This window comes from Macaca mulatta, chromosome 4, assembly GCF_049350105.2.
Source record: "Macaca mulatta isolate MMU2019108-1 chromosome 4, T2T-MMU8v2.0, whole genome shotgun sequence".
NCBI lineage: Eukaryota > Metazoa > Chordata > Mammalia > Primates > Cercopithecidae > Macaca > Macaca mulatta.
Genome location: NC_133409.1, coordinates 135,595,417 through 135,613,712, shown reverse-complemented (window position 1 = coordinate 135,613,712; position 18,296 = coordinate 135,595,417). Strand labels below are relative to the sequence as shown.

The 18,296-nt window shown below is 36.0% G+C and overlaps 1 protein-coding gene across 3 annotated transcripts in view; it reads right to left on the bottom strand.

The window, feature by feature from the left end:
* Nucleotides 1–18,296, bottom strand: part of CYP39A1 (cytochrome P450 family 39 subfamily A member 1) — a 105,591-nt gene that overhangs the window by 30,992 nt on the left and 56,303 nt on the right. For all 3 annotated transcript variants that reach the window (XM_001102611.5, XM_077998605.1, NM_001194870.3), the window contains 3 exon segments: nucleotides 16,677–16,810; nucleotides 7,410–7,505; nucleotides 6,457–6,545 (listed from right to left, as the gene is read on the bottom strand). In XM_001102611.5, coding sequence (XP_001102611.3) covers nucleotides 6,457–6,545; nucleotides 7,410–7,505; nucleotides 16,677–16,810 — 319 coding nt within the window.

The window sequence follows — 18,296 nt, the reverse complement described above, 5'->3', positions numbered from 1 at the left end:
AATATGAACAGACATTTCTCAAAAGAAGAAATACACGTGGAAAACAAGCATATAAAAAACTGTGCAACATCACCAATCATTAAAGGAATGCAAATCAAAACCACAATGAGATAACGTCTCACATCAGCCAGAATGGTTATTATCAAAAAGTCAAAAAATGACAGATGCTGGTGAGGTTAAGGAGAAAAGGCAATGCTTATACATTGCTGATGGGAATGTAAGACAGTTCAGCCACTATAAAAAGCAGTTTGGAGATTTCTCAAAGAACTTAGAACTACCATTCGACTCAGCAATCCCATTACACCCAAAGGAATATAAATGATTATACCAAAAATACACATGAACTCATACATTCATTGCAACACTATTCACAATAGCAAAGATATGAAATCAACCTAGATGCCCGTTAACAGTGGACTAGATTTAAAATTATGTGGGGCCCGGTGCAGTCGCTTATGCCTGTAATCCCAGCACTTTAGGAAGCCAAGGTGGGAGGATCACTTGAGCTCAGGAGTTCAAGATCAGCCCAGGAAATAGAGTGAGAACTTGTCTCTACTAAATTTGTTTTAAAAATTAGCTGGCCACTATGGCATATGCCTGTAGGGCCAGTGACTCAGGAGGCTGAGGTGAGAGGATGCTTGAGCACAGGAGGTTGAAGCTACAGTGAGCTATGATCATGGCAGTGCACTTCAGCCTGGGCAACAGGGCCTGTCTCAAAAAAAAAAAGGGGGGAAAAAAAAGAGAGAGAGAGAGAAAAGAAAAGAAAAAGAAAGTATGGTACATAATAACACCATGAAATACTATGCAGCTATAAAATAGAATGAAATCCTGCCCTTTGCAGCAACATGGATGCAGTTGAAGACCATTATCCTAAATGAATTAATACAGGAACAGAAAACCAAATACAGTATGTTCTCATTTATAAGTGGGAACTAAACATGGAATATACATGGACACAAAGAGAGCCTCGTTGAGGGTGGAGCATGGGAAGAGGGTGAGGTTCAAAAAACTACGTATTGGGCACTGTGCTTACTACCTGGGTGACAAATCATTTGTACATCAAACTACAGAGACACTCAATCTAGCCATGTAACAAACCTGCACATGCACCCCTTGAACCCAAAATAAAAGTTGAAAAAGAAAAAAAGATCACTCTTGAATTGCTGCTTCTGTTCTTGACATACTTATATCTTAGCTTCATAATGAAGTATCAAAATGAACTGGCCAGGAAAATAATGACAGCAATTTTGCCAATGGTTTCTATGCTCCTTTGAGTGACTTGTTGCTCCTTTGCAAAAAGGTGGGAAGACAGAAGCATGGCTAAAAATCAATAAGGATTCTGATAACCTGGCTCAGAGTCTTAGAATTAGCCACATTCACCTTTCCTACCCTCATTCCTAACCCTCTTTTATATACTCTCCAGGATCTGTGCACACTCTTGTGAAAACATTAGGAAACAATTATACAAGTAAATACAGTTCCTTTAATTATATTTAACAACTAGAGTTGAGGGAATGCATTTGTTTATGGAACAAATTCCTCAGAATAGATTGGATTTTTAAATTGTCATTAAATCCATGGGGATTTAAATTTGCTCATTCCTTAAAAGCAATCAGCTATTTCTAAGTATAAAAGGCAGAAAGCTACTAATAACACTTCTCAAATACAAGAGTGTGCAGATACTTACTATATAAGGCACAGCTTTTAAAATGGCATTATCTTTAACATAAATATATAGAAAAAAAAAGTGCTCAGAGCATCAAAAGTCCCAAATATATGATTGCCTTGCTATCACTAACATATGCGTACATTATATTCCTATGAGCACTTAATTTGTTTTCTTGCCTTGAAATTTGATACTGCTGAATCTTAGGAAGCTGAGCTTTCTTTTATGTTGTTTACTGATTATTCTCATCTAGTCCAAAAGCCTTTTCTAATCGTCCTTCCTCCAAATTCTTATGGCAGTTGTTACATATCTGAGTCTTCTGGCATTTGTCATGTGCCATCTTAAGCTGTTAAGTAGGGCTTGTTTTTCATATTGCTGTCTCATTTCCCCAACCACATTATAACCAATTCAGAAATGTTATGAGTCTTTGACTCTTCCCAGTTTTTAATAAAGTGACTTGGGTAAGAATATAACATCCTCAAGGAAAGGGGCTCCATCTGATTTGTTTTCCATGATAACTGCTAGAACCCTATCCTGATACATAGCACACACTCAGTAAATAGTTATCGAATAAAGGAATAATTGTATTAATACTAGATGCTTCAGAGATGTTTGGTTAAAAACAGTACTACTAAATTACTATTAGATGGTCCTCTGATTTTAATTAATTTTCCAATAGATGTGTGATTTTTCATTAGGAATTCAAGACAAGTCCATGACTTTGTGGCCTAGGACTCCCCAGAATACATGAAAGACCCAAACACACACAAATAGTAAAAATCACACTTTCTATTCCTGAGGAATCCATGCTTCATTTTCACTTCTCAAGTATTGCAGCCTTCCTCTTATTACACCCTCTTCTTATCCAAGCATGCCTTTATAAGCAGATTAATCTTGCCAAAGATCAGGGCTGTTGTTTTATACCGGAGTTTAAGCCTATCAATTTGCACAATGACATAGCCAACCAGGCAGTCTCTTGCGGGAATCAGAACTAAGGAAAATCAAGCTTGTTGGTTTTGGTGTGTGTTCCAGGGGACAGGTATAGCAAGCATATCCCTAAGATCATCAACTCTCAGAGATGCTCACTCAAAGGAGTTGTCCTCTACACTGAAAGTCCTCCGTCTTATTCCTCCATTTAAATAGTAGAGTTTAATGTGACACTGTCCACTATAATGAGACTCTTCACTTTACAAGCTACAATTTCTGAACAAGTCTGGTGGTTCATGCTGCTCTTTCCTGTTTGTTTTTCCGAAACAAAACAAAACAAAAACAAATCACCAGACTTCTCCAGTAGTAGAATTACTAGAAAGATTTTCTTCCATGTGCTACAAGGAAGTGCCTAGCAGTGGGATCCTGCTCCAAACCTACTTTCAGAACCCCCACGAATAGGAACAGGAACCACAGTTCTTCCATACTGATTTTTAGTTGTTATCCCATGGCAGCACCGAGTACTTATTGAGTTAAATCAGCACAACCTTCTGTGTTTACTTGTGAGAGGGGTTCTTATACCACCTCAGCGGTTTGAACTCCAACAAGTGACAGCTGCAAGGCCGTAAGAGTGTGTGTTCATGACAAACTTTGATCATCAGCCATATTATGGGCAACTTTCTCTGACTCACTGAGTATTTGGTGCATGAGAAAATAAATTGGCTCCTGGAACACAAATCAAGAATGAGTGCAATTTTCTGGGGATTACAACTAAGGATTTGTGCGATTAAATTTCTAGTGCAAAAAAAATCTATCTTGGTATACATTGTACAAATGAAGTCATTTGCTTTCCTGGGCAATTTTCTATTTTATTTCTCTTTAGAAACAAAACATTTCATGAATTGGCTGTTTAAAATAATTAATAAATGATAAGAAAAAATTAATGACATTTTAAAACAGAAACAGTAGAAAACTAAACTTAATGAGGTTTCTTAAATAGGTCACATGTATTCAACATTTATATTTAACTGGTAGATTTTGGTTAAGTGATATATATTTTGACATACTCGACTTTCAAAGGAAAACTTAAGATCTTGCTCCCAGACTCTCTCTTGTTTCTGATTTCTCTATTTCTACCACCTCTACTAGACACCTGGATTTAAAGCCACAGTCCACCTCAAAGCCTTCTTCTCACCTGACCCACACTTCTAATCATCTTCCAAATCTGGTAGATTCTACTACTCCGTGTCTCACACATAGAATATTAGCATAACCATATAACCTAAGTCATGCTTCACACAAATCCATTCTGCCCAAAACCTTTTAGTTTTTTATTAGTGCCATGTGAGCTGCAAATAAACTCATACATCAGGTATTACGGGGCCTTTTCAATTGGGCCAGTGTACCTTTTCAGTCTTACTTCTCACCACTGCAATCTGGTCCCAGTAACAGTAAAACCATAAGGCCTTAAGCCACACGCCTCTGTGCTTAGTAACCATTTGCTCATTCTGTTGTCTCAAGCTAAAAGATCTTCCGCCACTTTCCCCAGGAAATCTTCTGAGATCATCTTATCCAGACGTATCTTTCTCTTGAAGCTCAGTGTGATGCTTTGGCATCTCTCAACCAGAAATCCTTGCAGTTATTTATTAATTCAATGTCCACTTTGCCCCTACTAAGTTGTTTCTCATGTGGGTTGAGAACATGTCTTACTCATGCCCAAAGCCCCTGTGGTACCCAGAACACTGCCTTGCACAGAGTAAGAGCTCAGCGCACTCTAAAAATATGTAGTTTATGTCTAAAGAAGATACTATTGATTGAGTTGCGGCGTCATGGTTCCCTTTACTATACCAATTACTTTCCAACTCAAAAAGAATGTCTGTTAGCTTCAAAAGCCATCATAGAAGGTAGTAAAAGCCCGTCTTGGAAACAGTAGTCAGTAGGTAATCCTTGATAGTTGGCCCATACTATATACTCCATTGCAAGAGATTTCAGTCGTTGGTTTAAAATACTGCTAGCTCCAGGTCAAGGATGATTATAATAAATTCTTTAGTTGCTATTGGTATATATATACACACACCTATATATAGGTATATATAAATAAAATACAAATAAAGCAAATTAATACCAATATATAGGTGTGTGTGTATGTGTGTATGTGTGTATATATATATAGTGATATAAAGACACCTGAAGAAAAGTAGCATCTATTGTTTTTAGAAGAGCTATTCTTAGGACGTTGACACTTGGTATGTGACAAAAACAAGAAATTTGTTATTGGCTTAAGAACTGCTTCTCTAAAGTGAAAATAATACAAGAGGCAGGATGAGTATGATGGGTTTTTGTTGCTAACATTGTTGTGTGTTATATGATGTCCCTAAAGTAACTGACACTCAATTACAATGTTCAACTTTGGAGTTTTATGGCTGGCATCTCAGTATATAGTGGGTATTCAGCTCTAAACAATGGAACCCTCAACTAAAACTGACTTGAAAAGTAAGGACACTTATTATCTAACATAACAGAAAGTAGACAAGTTCCTCAAAACTGATGAATTCAGCAACAAAATAATATTACCGAGATTTCAGGGATTCAGGCTTCTAATATATTTCTGCTCTGCCATCTACAGACTGCACCATCATATAGCTTATTCCTCTTGAACTTGCTGCTAGTAACATCTGAGGCTGCATGCTTCCTTGTTCATATCCAGTGGGACAGGATGAACGGGGCCTCATCCTGAAGAAGTCTCTCCTTTCACTCTGATTGGCCAGTTTAGCTCAACTCCTACCTCAGGACAAGCAGCTCAGCAAAACGCCAGGTACCCATTTGCTTAGGCTTAGGTTTCTAGAATAATGTCTAAAATGAGGATAGAATTTCCATGATTGGCTAAGACTAATTAATACTATTTTAGGGCAAGCGTAAATTACTACAATCATACTGATACACTAAATACATGAAAAACAGAAGGATGGAATGGATACTGTGGAGCAAGTAATGACTGCAAATATGGGCTCGCATTACTGTTCAAATAGTGAAGATGACTGACTTCAAGAAACTACAATTTTTCAACTATAAAAATTTAATGGATTTTTACATTCATTGAGTGAGATTTTGTCATAAACAGGTACTGACGTTTCCCCTATAGAATCATCCCCAATGAAGAAATGGGATATATTTAATGTAGATTGTAAATTCTATTAAGTCAGGGACCATGTTGGTCTTCCTCAGTGCTCCCTGAAGCTTAGCAGAGGGCCTGGCACAGATGAGATGTTCAAAAGCCTTTTCTTCTTGAACAGATAAAGATAATAATAACTTTCATTAAACAATGGACACTTGCATTAGAACAGGGTATCACACTGTGGAGGAGCACTGAGTGCCAGATTAATTTAACTACATAAGGTATCAAAAGAAAGTTTCACAAACCAACACCATAGACCAAAACCATCTAGTAATCTCCTGCTATGCTCCAAGTCAAAGATGTTCTGTAACCCTAGCAAATATCCATGACAATGTTGTAGTACAAGAAACATAATTCTATCTTTGTTTTTAAAGAAGGTAGTACTCAAATCACTTCCAATTATGTTTGTACGAAAGCTGACAATTTGAACCATAAATGCTGCTTTGATGCGCCATCTGGCAAGTATAAACATCTCTTCTCATGAGATCCTCTATTAGAAGCCACTTTAGATATTCCCACAGAGACACTGCACAGGACCACAGGTCAACCAGACAAATGTGTTCTTCTGGATTTCCCTATAGTTTAAATACACACACACACACACACACACACACACAAGTTTTCTCCCTCTGAGCCATCATCTTTCTGCAGACTTTCTGGATAAATGTGGCCCAGCTGTCTCACTGACCTTCCAGGACACTGGAACTTCCCGCTTCCAAATGCCACGAAGCAGTCCAAGAAAGAGTGCTTCTCTAAATTTGCCTTTTTCCAACGTTCCTGTGGGAAGAAAACATTTTTTTTTTCCAAATCAGCCTTATATAAATAAGCTTAACTTTATTTCTCTAGGCTAAAAATGACCTTGTACAGCTAATCCTTGCATATAAAGTTGCAGGGTTGTTGGTAATTTTTTCCACCCTGTTATTAATATTAGACACAATTGTGTTTTTGGAACATGAACTTATAAATAAAAAGGTTTTAAAAAAATTCTGTTAAGTGGTAAATGTAAATGATAAGGTAAATCAACCACAGAATTGACCTAAGAAAAGGAAGAATATTTATAATAAGGTCTCAGGCTCCGTCATAAAATTGCTGTTGGTAATAAATTTAGTAATAAGACACTGACATCCCTGCCTGTTGGAAAAAGCTTGGGATGCAGAATGAATGCATCTAGATGCCATTTTTGACAGTTTTACCTAAAGGCAGAGAACAGACTAAATGACCTCTTAACATTCCGTTCAGTCCTGTAACTTTCCAATTCTAAGAAACAGCAGATCACAGTTTTATTTTGCTTTATTTGTATTTTTTGTACTCCTTGGAAACCAATGACAGAGGCAATTGCCTAAAGAACATGAAATAAGTCTTCTATCAAAAATAGGCTTATTTACTTGAACATGCCCTTCTGGTTTGATGTAAAATTTATTTTAAAGTTAGAGAAGTTTATTACAAAAACTTTTCTAACTGATTTGTAAATGTCGCATTGTCTATATTGCAAATCTGTTCTATACTTTGTAGTCAACTTTGTTCTTAGTTACAAGAGAAATATGGGTGCTTAATTACATAGTCCTAATTTATGAATTTACACTCCTGAAATAAAAAGAAATTAAAATTAAATAATAATATATACTGAAAGAGATAACTTACAGGTTTGAACAATTCAGGCTCAGGAAAATACTTTGGATTTCTATGTAGCCAAAACGGAGACAACATCAACAAGTCACCAGAAGGAATGATGTAATTCTATAACAGAAAAATCAGCTCCAAATCATTTTTTGGAAATATGCTTTAAAGAGAGTTTTGGCCACTAAAATTAATGCTACAATTATATTATGGTGAAGATATACATTTTATAATTGACTGTGAGAAAATTTATTTTTAATATCTATATAATTATATAATATCTAACACTAAATATAAAATCTAATAATATAGTATCTATATAATTCTGATTTCCATATACATATATTTGGTTACACAGAGGGAATTATATAATTCTGATTTACATGTACATATATTCAGTTACATAAAAGGAAATACTAGCTAAATGTCAAAAGTTTTGAAACTAGTATAAGTCCATTCTAATGTAGCTTTTGATGTTTGATATTAGGGTTTGTGGCCAGAGTTCTCAAAGACAGAAACTATGGTGGAGCCTCAGGTTATGGAACAGAAAAATCGGACTGTGAGACAGGGACAATGGCCACGCTAGCACTGAGAAGAGGGGCCAAGGATGTCCTGTTCTTGTGGATACTGATGACAGTGTTAGGGCAGGGCAGTGAACTCTTCTTTTGTCAGTCCAGCATCAGTTATTAGGACAGAAAAAAATGAAAAACAACTGGTTAGGAAGACACAGGAGAAGGCAAGTGTTATATATTTTTTGGTCGGGTTTGTGTTTAGGGTCACAGTGCTTGTGGGAATGAGGATAAGCAACGTGTTTCCTCAGGCAGTCTACATTATCCTTCCTGATTTATATGACAACAGGTTTTCATGATCTATAAACTGTACAAAGAACTAAAACCCATTTCACAAAATCTCCCTATCATCACCACGTTCAGGAACCACAGGACAAAGAGATCTCCCAAGTTTTATAATTGCTAGATAGCTACCAACTTTACTAAGGTGAAGAGATTTTATTAGGTAATTCCCACTGCCCATCATCATAAGCCACACCTATTTAACCTTGTATAATTTTGAAATGTCCTCAAGATATTTGCAAAACACTTACTTTAGGTTTACTTCTCCGAGGCATAAACACCTTACAATTAAAAATACGTCTTCTGCTGGGTCTGGTGGCTCATGCCTGTAATCCTAGCACTTTGGGAGGCCTAGGTGGGAGGATCCTTTGAGCTCAGGAGTTTGAGACCAGCCTAGGCAACATAGGAAGGCCTCGTCTCTACAAAAATAACCCTAAAAATATTAGCTGGGAATGATGGTACACCTATAGTCTCAGCTACCTGGGTGGGTGAGACAGGAGGACTGCTTGAGCCCAGGAGGTTGAGGGCACAGCGAGCTATGATTGTGTCACTATACTCCAGCCTGGGAGACAGAGTGAGATGCTGTCTCAAAGAAAAATAAAAATATGTCTTTTACTTGTAGCTGTGAGTGGAATATGGGGTAGGGATGTCATCATTTTTTTAACCCAGGAGAACCCCTATTGGCTCTAGTGGGAGCTGAGTATTGCTTGAGATTTGGCCATTTCAGAACCAGGAGAGCTGGAAAGACTCAAATCCAAGACTGGAAAGAGAGTGAAGCTTTTGCAGGCACCCTCTTATCATTTTAAAATAGAGAAACTTGTGAGATCCCAATCCTGTCTGTTTGTTTTACTTCTGTTGGAACTGAGGCTAGAGAGGTCATGACTGACTCTGGAATCAGCCACAGAGGGCCGTGATGTGTATCTGAGAGCAGGGTTGGGGGCAGCACAGGGACAGACCTTCAGTCAGGACAACCACAGCCCTTCCCCTTCCCACCGCAAAGTCCTCTTCAGTTGCTGTTGACCCGTGCTCATGACTTGGAGGCTGCTGACTGTTGCAGCCTACAAAGCAGGTTAGCAAAGGGAGGAGAACTTCATACAGGTCCTCAGTAGCAGAATTACCACTAGCAACAGGGAGGAGACAAGAAAGAGGTTCCTGTTGCAGCAGCAGCAACTGTCAGACTGATAAATAGCATGAAGGAATGCTGGAGCTGGTTCGATCAAGAAACCCTCTGAGCAAGCAGACATCATCACACCCAGCCTAAACAGTCCCTATCTTTACTTACATGACAGATGAAGCGAAAGATCTAGAGGGAAACAAGACAGTCGCAGAAGGAGAACACAGATCACTAGCAAAGGGAAGCTACAACTTCTGTGTATGGCAAGAACTGCATCTCTCAGGTAGACGGAATTGAGCCTGGCCACCGCACCTCACCTGGATGGTGTGAGGCCAAAACAAGCTTCATCTGCTAATCTAGAAGTGGGGTTTTCTTTAAAAAAGGAAGAGAAGGTAGGACTCTGTGTTGTAATTCAAGAAAGGTGCTCAGAGCTAAGTGGGTGCCACCAGGAATGTATAATCTTAAAAAGAAAGGAAGAGTCCAGAGGCAACATATCTATAGCAGGAGGTCTGAAGCACACAGCCTTTTCTCCTAGCTTTTAATCAGAGACTTGGCTGGTGTTTGTGCCAAAAAAATAAAATTAAATTAAATAAACAAAATAAGTATTTTTTAAATTAAAGAGTATATTCTTTCGTATGATAAAAACTGACATCTACAAAAAGTTTGGAAAATTCTGAAAAGTAGAAAAACTAAAAAGGAAAATCCAGAGTTCTGACACCTCAAGACAGTAATTAATTAGTTAGACTTCTTTCCAGTATGCTTACTTAGTAGTAATAGGAGATTTTTTGTTGTTGTTAAACATAGTTTTGATCCTCCTGAATAACCAATTTAATCTTTCTTAACTCACTTAACTTCATAACATGTTTTCCCTTTTTATTGTATATTCATGGTGAATATTTCTTCCTCCAATGACTGTTTAATCTTCCATTGGGTAGATTAAACAATAATTAATGTAATCATTGCCTACTTTTTTTTCTATGGTAAATAGTGCCACCATAAGCACTTTGTTCCACACAGCATTTTTTCACACAGATTCTGTTAACACAGATGTTCACATGACACAGGACATGATATTTTAAGGCTATAAATGCATGTTATTCAACTGTTTCCTCAAATTTTGTAGCAATACATATTTCTTTTTTTTTTTTTTTTTGAGACGGAATCTCTCTCTGCCGCCCAGGCTGGAGTGCCATGGCCGGATCTCGGCTTACTGCAAGCTCCGCCTCCCGGGATCACGCCATTCTCCTGCCTCAGCATCCCGAGTAGCTGGGACTATAGGCGCCCGCCACCACGCCTGGCTAGCTTTTTGTGTTTTTAGTAGAGATGGAGTTTCACCGTGTTAGCCGGGATGGTCTCGATCTCCTGACCTCGTGATCCGCCCACTTCGGCCTCCCAAAGTGCTGGGATTACAGGCGTGAGCCACCGCGCCCGGCCGCAATACATATTTCTAACTATAATTTATGAGAATGTAAGTTTCAGTACCCTTTTATCTGTAATCTGACATTTTTAATGGTTGTTTTAGGTTTACATTTTTATGTTTTACATTTACATTTTTATGTTTATGTTGAGAGTTTTTCCATTTATTTTATCCTATAAATTCTTATGTTCTGTCCTGATTAACCTATGTGGCACTCACTTACTGACTTTTGTCAGTTCTTTAAATATTAAAATTATTTATAGTTGTGTTGTATATTGATGTTTGCATTATATTCACATTTGAGTTACAATTTTAAAAAATGAGACATTAAATTTTGATATGGTACATTCGAATCTGTTTATCCTCTTTGTGGTTTCATTGATTAATCTTAAAATCAGGCAGCCTTCTTCTTTTTATAAAATAAATACAGTTAATGTTTTAGAAAACCATGCTATTATGTTAGCATGTAAGAGGTTTTTGTTATTTTTAAATGAATCACCAAATTAATATTTTAACAACTTCTCAGTTTAAATTTGAAATATAGCTAATATTGACAGATTTAAAATAGACATAGACAAAAATTCTTTGGGATCTTCAATAATTCTGAAGAGTGTGATGGGATCGTGAAACCAAAAAGTTTGAGAACTTCTACTTTAGAAGTTTAAAAAAAAAACACTTTTAGTCAGTCATCCCAAACCACATATTAACTTCTTCTCTTTACACTGATTTATAAAAAGAGTCACTTATCCTATATTAAATTCTTACTTATAAGGGAGCTAATTTCTTTGTTATCTTTCCAGTTTTTTCTATTGATCTGAACATCTGGTCTGACACCACGATCATAACATTTTAATTCTTTTAGCTTTATAACAGGTTTTAATACCTGTAAAGGATAATTAATATTTCTCAATTACTCATCTTTTCCAATACGTTTTTAAATTACTCTTTTCTGGATATTCTTTAAGATAAACTTTTCTACCAAACATATAAAACCTTGAAAAGAGAATACAGGTAGAAGTTTCAGAGTTTTAGAAAGGTAGCATAATAAAGAGAAAGAAAGAATGCAGTAAATCCAAGAAAGTAGAGAGTGTTTGTCCATTTCAATTCATTCCATTTCCAGGAAAGGGCACACAGGCAAAAATAAACAAAGAGAGCCTGTTCAAACTACCTTAGGGAAGGGTAGTGGGAGAATACTTCTAGTATGCATAGAAAGGAACTTTGACCAGTTGCCCAATAGAGGAGGAAATATGAGCCTCTGTCATTACTCAACATAGATAAGCCCGTGTGAAATGTGTTTTAAAATACAAATTTCTGCGAACATTATCATTAAACTTCAGTTCAGCAAAAACATTCCGCCTGTTTTCGAAAACATATGAATCTTGAAAGAACCACATTGTATGAATTTATACTAAGGAAATAATTAGTAATTATACAACGATTTAGCTAAAAGAATGTTCATCTTCACACTGTTTATAGAGGTGAAAAATTGGAAGCCACATACATATTCAAGAACAGGGACTGGTTTAAAAATGTATACTATATCCATATATTAGATGACTTTGCTACCAATTCAAAATTGTGTAGATGTGTTTTATTAATACAGAAAACTTTTCAGCTGGGCGTGTTGGCTTATGCCTGTAATCCCAGTACTTTGGGAGGCCACGGTGGGCAGATCACCTGAGGTCAGGAGTTCAAGACTAGCCTGACCAACATGGGGAAATCCTGGCTTTATTAAAAATACAAAAATCAACTGGGCATGATGGCACACTCCTGTAATCTCACTACTTGGGAGGTTGAGGTAGGAGAATTGCTTGAACCTGGGAGGCGGTGGTTGCAGTGAGCCAAGATCATGTCCCTGCACTCCAGCATGGGCAACAGAGTGAGACTCCATCTCAAAAAAAAAAAAAAAAAAAAAAAGAAAGAACACCTCTCATAATCTGTTATTTAATAAAATAAAAGCAGGTTACAAAACAATTAGCATAGTACAATTCCAGTTGAATTTCTTTAAATGCATACACCACATGAAAAACATCTGAAATTATAATACCAATATGAACACAGCAATTATCTCTGGCTTAAGGGATTTAAGCAATTTTTAATTTATTCATTTAACTTCTTTTTATGGTCCTGTCCCCTTCTGCTACCTTTTCTTGTTATGGTCTCCTTTTTCCCCACGGTACAAATACCATGTTTTACCTATTTAATAAGAAGAAAAAGTTGTGCCAGTTATTATTTCTAAAGATAAAGTCTCAACTTTGCAGGGAGAACTTTATAGTGATTAGGTTAGGCCTTCTTAGAGGAAAAACTGTGTGTTTATTTATAGAAGAAACAGTAAGTAGAAGAAAAATTTCACCTTTTACAAATACTAAAAAAATGCTGTGAAAAATAATGAAAGAAAGTCCTAGAACATGCCCAGAAGATGGCAGCCTGTGCATGTTTCTGGGGTTGCCCTCCCATTGAGATAGTCATGACCAGCTGCTAAGGCTTGTAAAAAGCCTGGATATATTTAAGCCTCATGTTCTCTAAAAGAAAGCATGGATGTAAAGAGGTAGAGGTAATAGATTATTAATTTTTAAATAATTTCTTGAATTGTTTTAGATATCTATCCTTTTTTATTAAAAATAATATATATTGTGAAATTCCAAGTTGTTGGTGCTATAAAATAGTTCAGACTTGTAACAGGATTATATGCAGTGAATCATAAGTGTGTTTATGCCTTGTGGCTAGTAATCTACTACTATAATTCAATGTTAATTATTTAAAATGAATGTATATGTACAAAGACATAAACAATTACCACATTAACATAACCACAAAGTAAAACAATCTAAATTCTGAAGAGTCAAAAATCAATAAATATTTATGCTATCAAGAAAATGGACTATTATGTGACCACTGAAATAAATGTGAAAACTCTCAGATGCATAAAAAGTGAAGAATTAGTGTTAAAAAATTTTAATGACAGATTTACACTGTGCTGAAACTTTGGTTTCTATATTAATGTCATACAAACAGAATATTAGATAGTTGTGGTAGTACATTTAAGAGGTTGTGCGGATGGGGGACTGTGCATGCAAGAGTATACATCTGTGTGCATGTGTTTGAGCACGGGTATCTCTTGTGGCAAAGCTGTCAAAATAAGTAAAATTACTTTTGAAAAACTATAGGAGGTTAATTGCCCCAACAAAAGTTACAACTCCCTTTATAACATAATCCCGACAAAGATAGGAGGTTAAAAGACCGTAGAAGAGCTACTTGTAGGTTGCAGTGAGCTGAGATTGTGCCACTGCACCCATGCCTGGGTGACAGAGTGAGACCCTGTCTCAAAAAAAATTAAAATAAAATAAAAATATATAAAAATATGAACTGTTGAAATCCCACAAAAACTAAATACTCTAATTTACATAAGATCAATTAGATAAATCATGCCTCCTTTGGAAGCAAAAGTTTCAACTTTTACAAAATGTGGATTTTTATCTGTGTTCTATCACAAAATTTCCTTGGTTTGAGTCCAAGCACTCTCAAGCTGCATATAAAAAAGCAAACAAAAGCAGAGGACTGACTAAATGTGATCCATCTGGATAATGCAGGCCCTAAGTCAAATCATTTCAAAAAAAATAATTTGTTATGCCATATTAATTCACAAATATTTAACTGATAAGTCTGCCATGTGCACATACCCTTTCATGGTGCACTTGAGAATTTCCTCCTACTTTGTCCATAGAAAATCCTCTCACCTTCATTCAGCTGCTGGCTCCTAATATAAATTGAGATTATCCAATATATTCCTGTTATCTGTTCCCATATCTGTAATCTGTGGCCTGAAATTGTCTTCCAGCTATGCAAAATAACTTTCTTCGCATACTGAATTCCTTAGCTCATTGGTGCTAAGAAATTCTTGTTGGTTGAATCAGTAGACAAGAGACCATTCAATTCACCTGCCTGATTTAAATAGGATTATATTGATTCTGATACAGAATCAGATGGCCAGAATGATTATTAAAGGGTTATTATGTTTTACATAAAGTACTTGCCATAAGATGAATTTCTATATTAATGTAACATTGCTATACAACTCTTATTAATAACCTGTTCTAGGGTCATTCTGTGCTCAATGGAATTCAAGAAATTACATATTATATGCTATAAAAATTCTAATGACATTTTTACAGAAATAGAAAAAACATATGAAACTACAAAAGACCCTTGAAAAAAGAATAAACCTGAATCATCATACTAGTTGACTTCAAAATATACTATAAAGCTACAGTAATCAAAACAGCATGGTACTGCCATAAAACCAGGCACATAGATCAACAGAACAGAATAGAGAGCCCCAGAATAAGTACACACATTATAGTCAATTGAATTTCAACAAAGTTTCCAAGGACATACAATGGAAAATGGACAGTCTTTTCAATAAATGATATTGGGAAAACTGGACATCCACATTTATAAGCATGAAATTAGATCTGTATTTCACTCCATATACAAAAATCAACTGGAATAGATTAAAGACTTGAAAGTAAGATCTGAAACTGTAAACTACCAGAAGAAAACATATGGAAAAAGCCCCCATGACACTGATCTGGACAACAATTTTTTGAGAATATGAACCCAAAAGCACAGGTAACCAAAGCAAAAATAGAAAAATAGGATTACATTAAACTAAAAAGCTTGTGTATAGCCAAAGAAACAATCAACAGAATGAAGATACAACCTAATGGGGGAAAATTTTTGCAAGCCATACATCTGAGAAGAGGTTAATATCCAAAATATACAAGAAATTTAAACAACTCAATAGTAAAAAACAAAAACAAAACAAAAACTGATTTTTAAAAATGGGCAAGGAATCTTAATAGACATTTCTCAAAAGAAGGCATACAAATGACCAACAGGTATAAAAACATGCTCAACATTACTAATCATCAAGAAAATATAAATTAAAAACACAAGGATATATCACCTTGCACCTGTAGAATGGCTGTATCAAAAAGATGAAAGATAATTGTGGAAGAGGATGTAGAGAAAAGGGAACACTTGCACACTATTGGTGGGAATGTAAATTAGTACAGCCATATGGTAAACAGTATGAAGGTGCCTCAAAAAAATTAAAAATAGAACTACCATATGATCTAGCAACCCCACTACTGGGTACATATCCAAAGGAAATGAAATCAGTATGTTGAAGATATATCAGCACTCCCATGTTTATTGCAGCACTATTCACAATAGTCAAGATACGGACTCAACCTAAGTATCCATCAATGAATGAATGTATAAATAAAATGTATACATATATAATAGAATACTATTTAACCTTTAAAAAGAAGGAAATGCTCTTATTTGTGACAACATGAATGAAACTGGAAAACATTTTGTTAAGTGAAACAAGCCAGGAAGAATGACAAACCACAAGTAAGTGTATTTTCACTTATATGTCGAATCTAAAAAAAGTGAGCTCAGAAATAGAGTAGAATGGTAGTTACCAGGGATTGAAGAGTAAAGAAGGGGTGTGGAGGAGGACCTGGGGAGATATGCGTCAAAGGATACAAAACTTCAGTTAGACAGGAGGAGTAAGTTCAAGAGGTCTATTGTATAACATGGTGACTATTCTTAGTAACAACATATTGTTTTCCTGAAAATTGCCAAGAGAATAGATTTTTAGTCTTCTTACACAGAAAACTGATAAGCAAGTGAGGTAATGCATATATTATTTAGTTTGATTTAACCATTCCACAATGTATACATATTTCAAAACCACATGTTGTACAAGACAAATATATAAAATATTTATTTGTCAAGTAAAAATAAATCAAGATATGTCAACCTGAAAAATATATGTGGGCAAAATGTGTACATTTTTTTTTGTAGAAGGTTGACTAATTTAAAACCAAACCAAAGCTTACCAAAATTTCAACAGGCTTCACCACTTTTCTAGTAATGACACCAGGAGCTTTTAAACGAATGGTTTCCAAAACACACCATTTAATTAGAAGGAGTTTCTCCAGGTCATCTTCAGACACTTTAATCTTATCTTTGCCTGTAGAAAAAAAATTTTAATGAGAAATAAATAGATAGATTATAGAGGCCAGAAAGTGATTTCATGTAAGCTCATCAACAGAGGTTAGATGTTGCCTCTGACAGCACGTAAAGTGTTCCTATTACTATTACCTATTACAAGTTTAGTTAGTTGCCTATTTTTCTTTATCACTTTCCTCTTGACAAGGTAAAATGAATGGCATAAAAAACTAAGCCAATGTTGATTACTGTAATGTGATGGATTAGTATCCAACTTAGGTTCCCACAGTCTTAAAGCTATCAAGTAGCTAAGATAGTCCCTGTCAGAAAGGTTTTACTCATCTTATTCTTGTCTAAATTCTCATTCCACTTATGTAAAAAGCAATAAAAGACTGACATCAAAAGCAAAGAAAAAGATACGAGAAGGCACCTGGCCTTTTTCTTCTGCCTTTACCCTTTTGAATTGCTTTTTCTTTTTCTTTTCCTGAATCATTCATTTCAAAAAACAATTGGAAAAGGGGCAATGGGGCACAAGTATCTGAGCTGGAAGAATGAAGACGCCCTCTAAACACAGGTGCATCAAACTTTCCTAATGGGATGTGCATACTTTATTTGATCCTTAGACTGAAAGCACCTGAAAAAGGAGGGGGCGGGGTGGATGAGGGGCATCAACCAGCAAATTTTGTACCATCTAAAGTAATGGCAGAAACTTTCAGTCAAATTAGACAGTTTAGTTAACAATATTTCAAGCAAATGTTTGCATTTTGAAAATTACTTGAAATAACTGAGATCTCCATTTGTTTTTGACAGTATTTACTTAAGAAAAGTCAACCATGTTGTCAGTTTAATTAAGTCAACACATTTCTCTTTTTCACATTTGCTTTCAGACCATCTTGGGAATGAGTGGGTAAGAGTAGAACTAGGGTCTCCAGCCATGTCTCTCTTTATCTCTGGATGAGGCTTGTTCAAAAGCAAGCCCATTCTGCAGGAAAAGGTTTGTTGGGTGCTGCCTGGGAAATCTTTTCTGTCAGTATAGATGGAATTCCTAAGGAGTCAGAAGCAAACACCTTTGGTTAGTGGAGTCTAGGAACCTAGACTCCACCAGGTTCTACTAATGCCCATATGGGTGTCCATGAACTCCATTCAACCTGACAGATTGTTAAGTACTATGTAGGGACCAGGAGCTGAGACAGGCTGTACCAGTATTACAATTAAGGCACAGCTCTTGCTTGCAATACACTTAGTCTACTAGGAGGTAACAGACAAGCACACAGTTGACTGGAATATCATGCAGGCAAAGAAACTATTCTCTGAGGTGTAAAATATTCTAAGGTAGTTAAAAGCAGATAGGGTTCACACCCAACTACATGAAAAAGAAAATATTTTGTGAATATCTTTCTCTAAAACTACAAATACGATTAGTTCCTTGCATAGAGTAGACCCCAGTAAATATATATTAAATTAGCAAATGGTCCAACTTCAACATAAGGAGATGAATGGGTGAATAT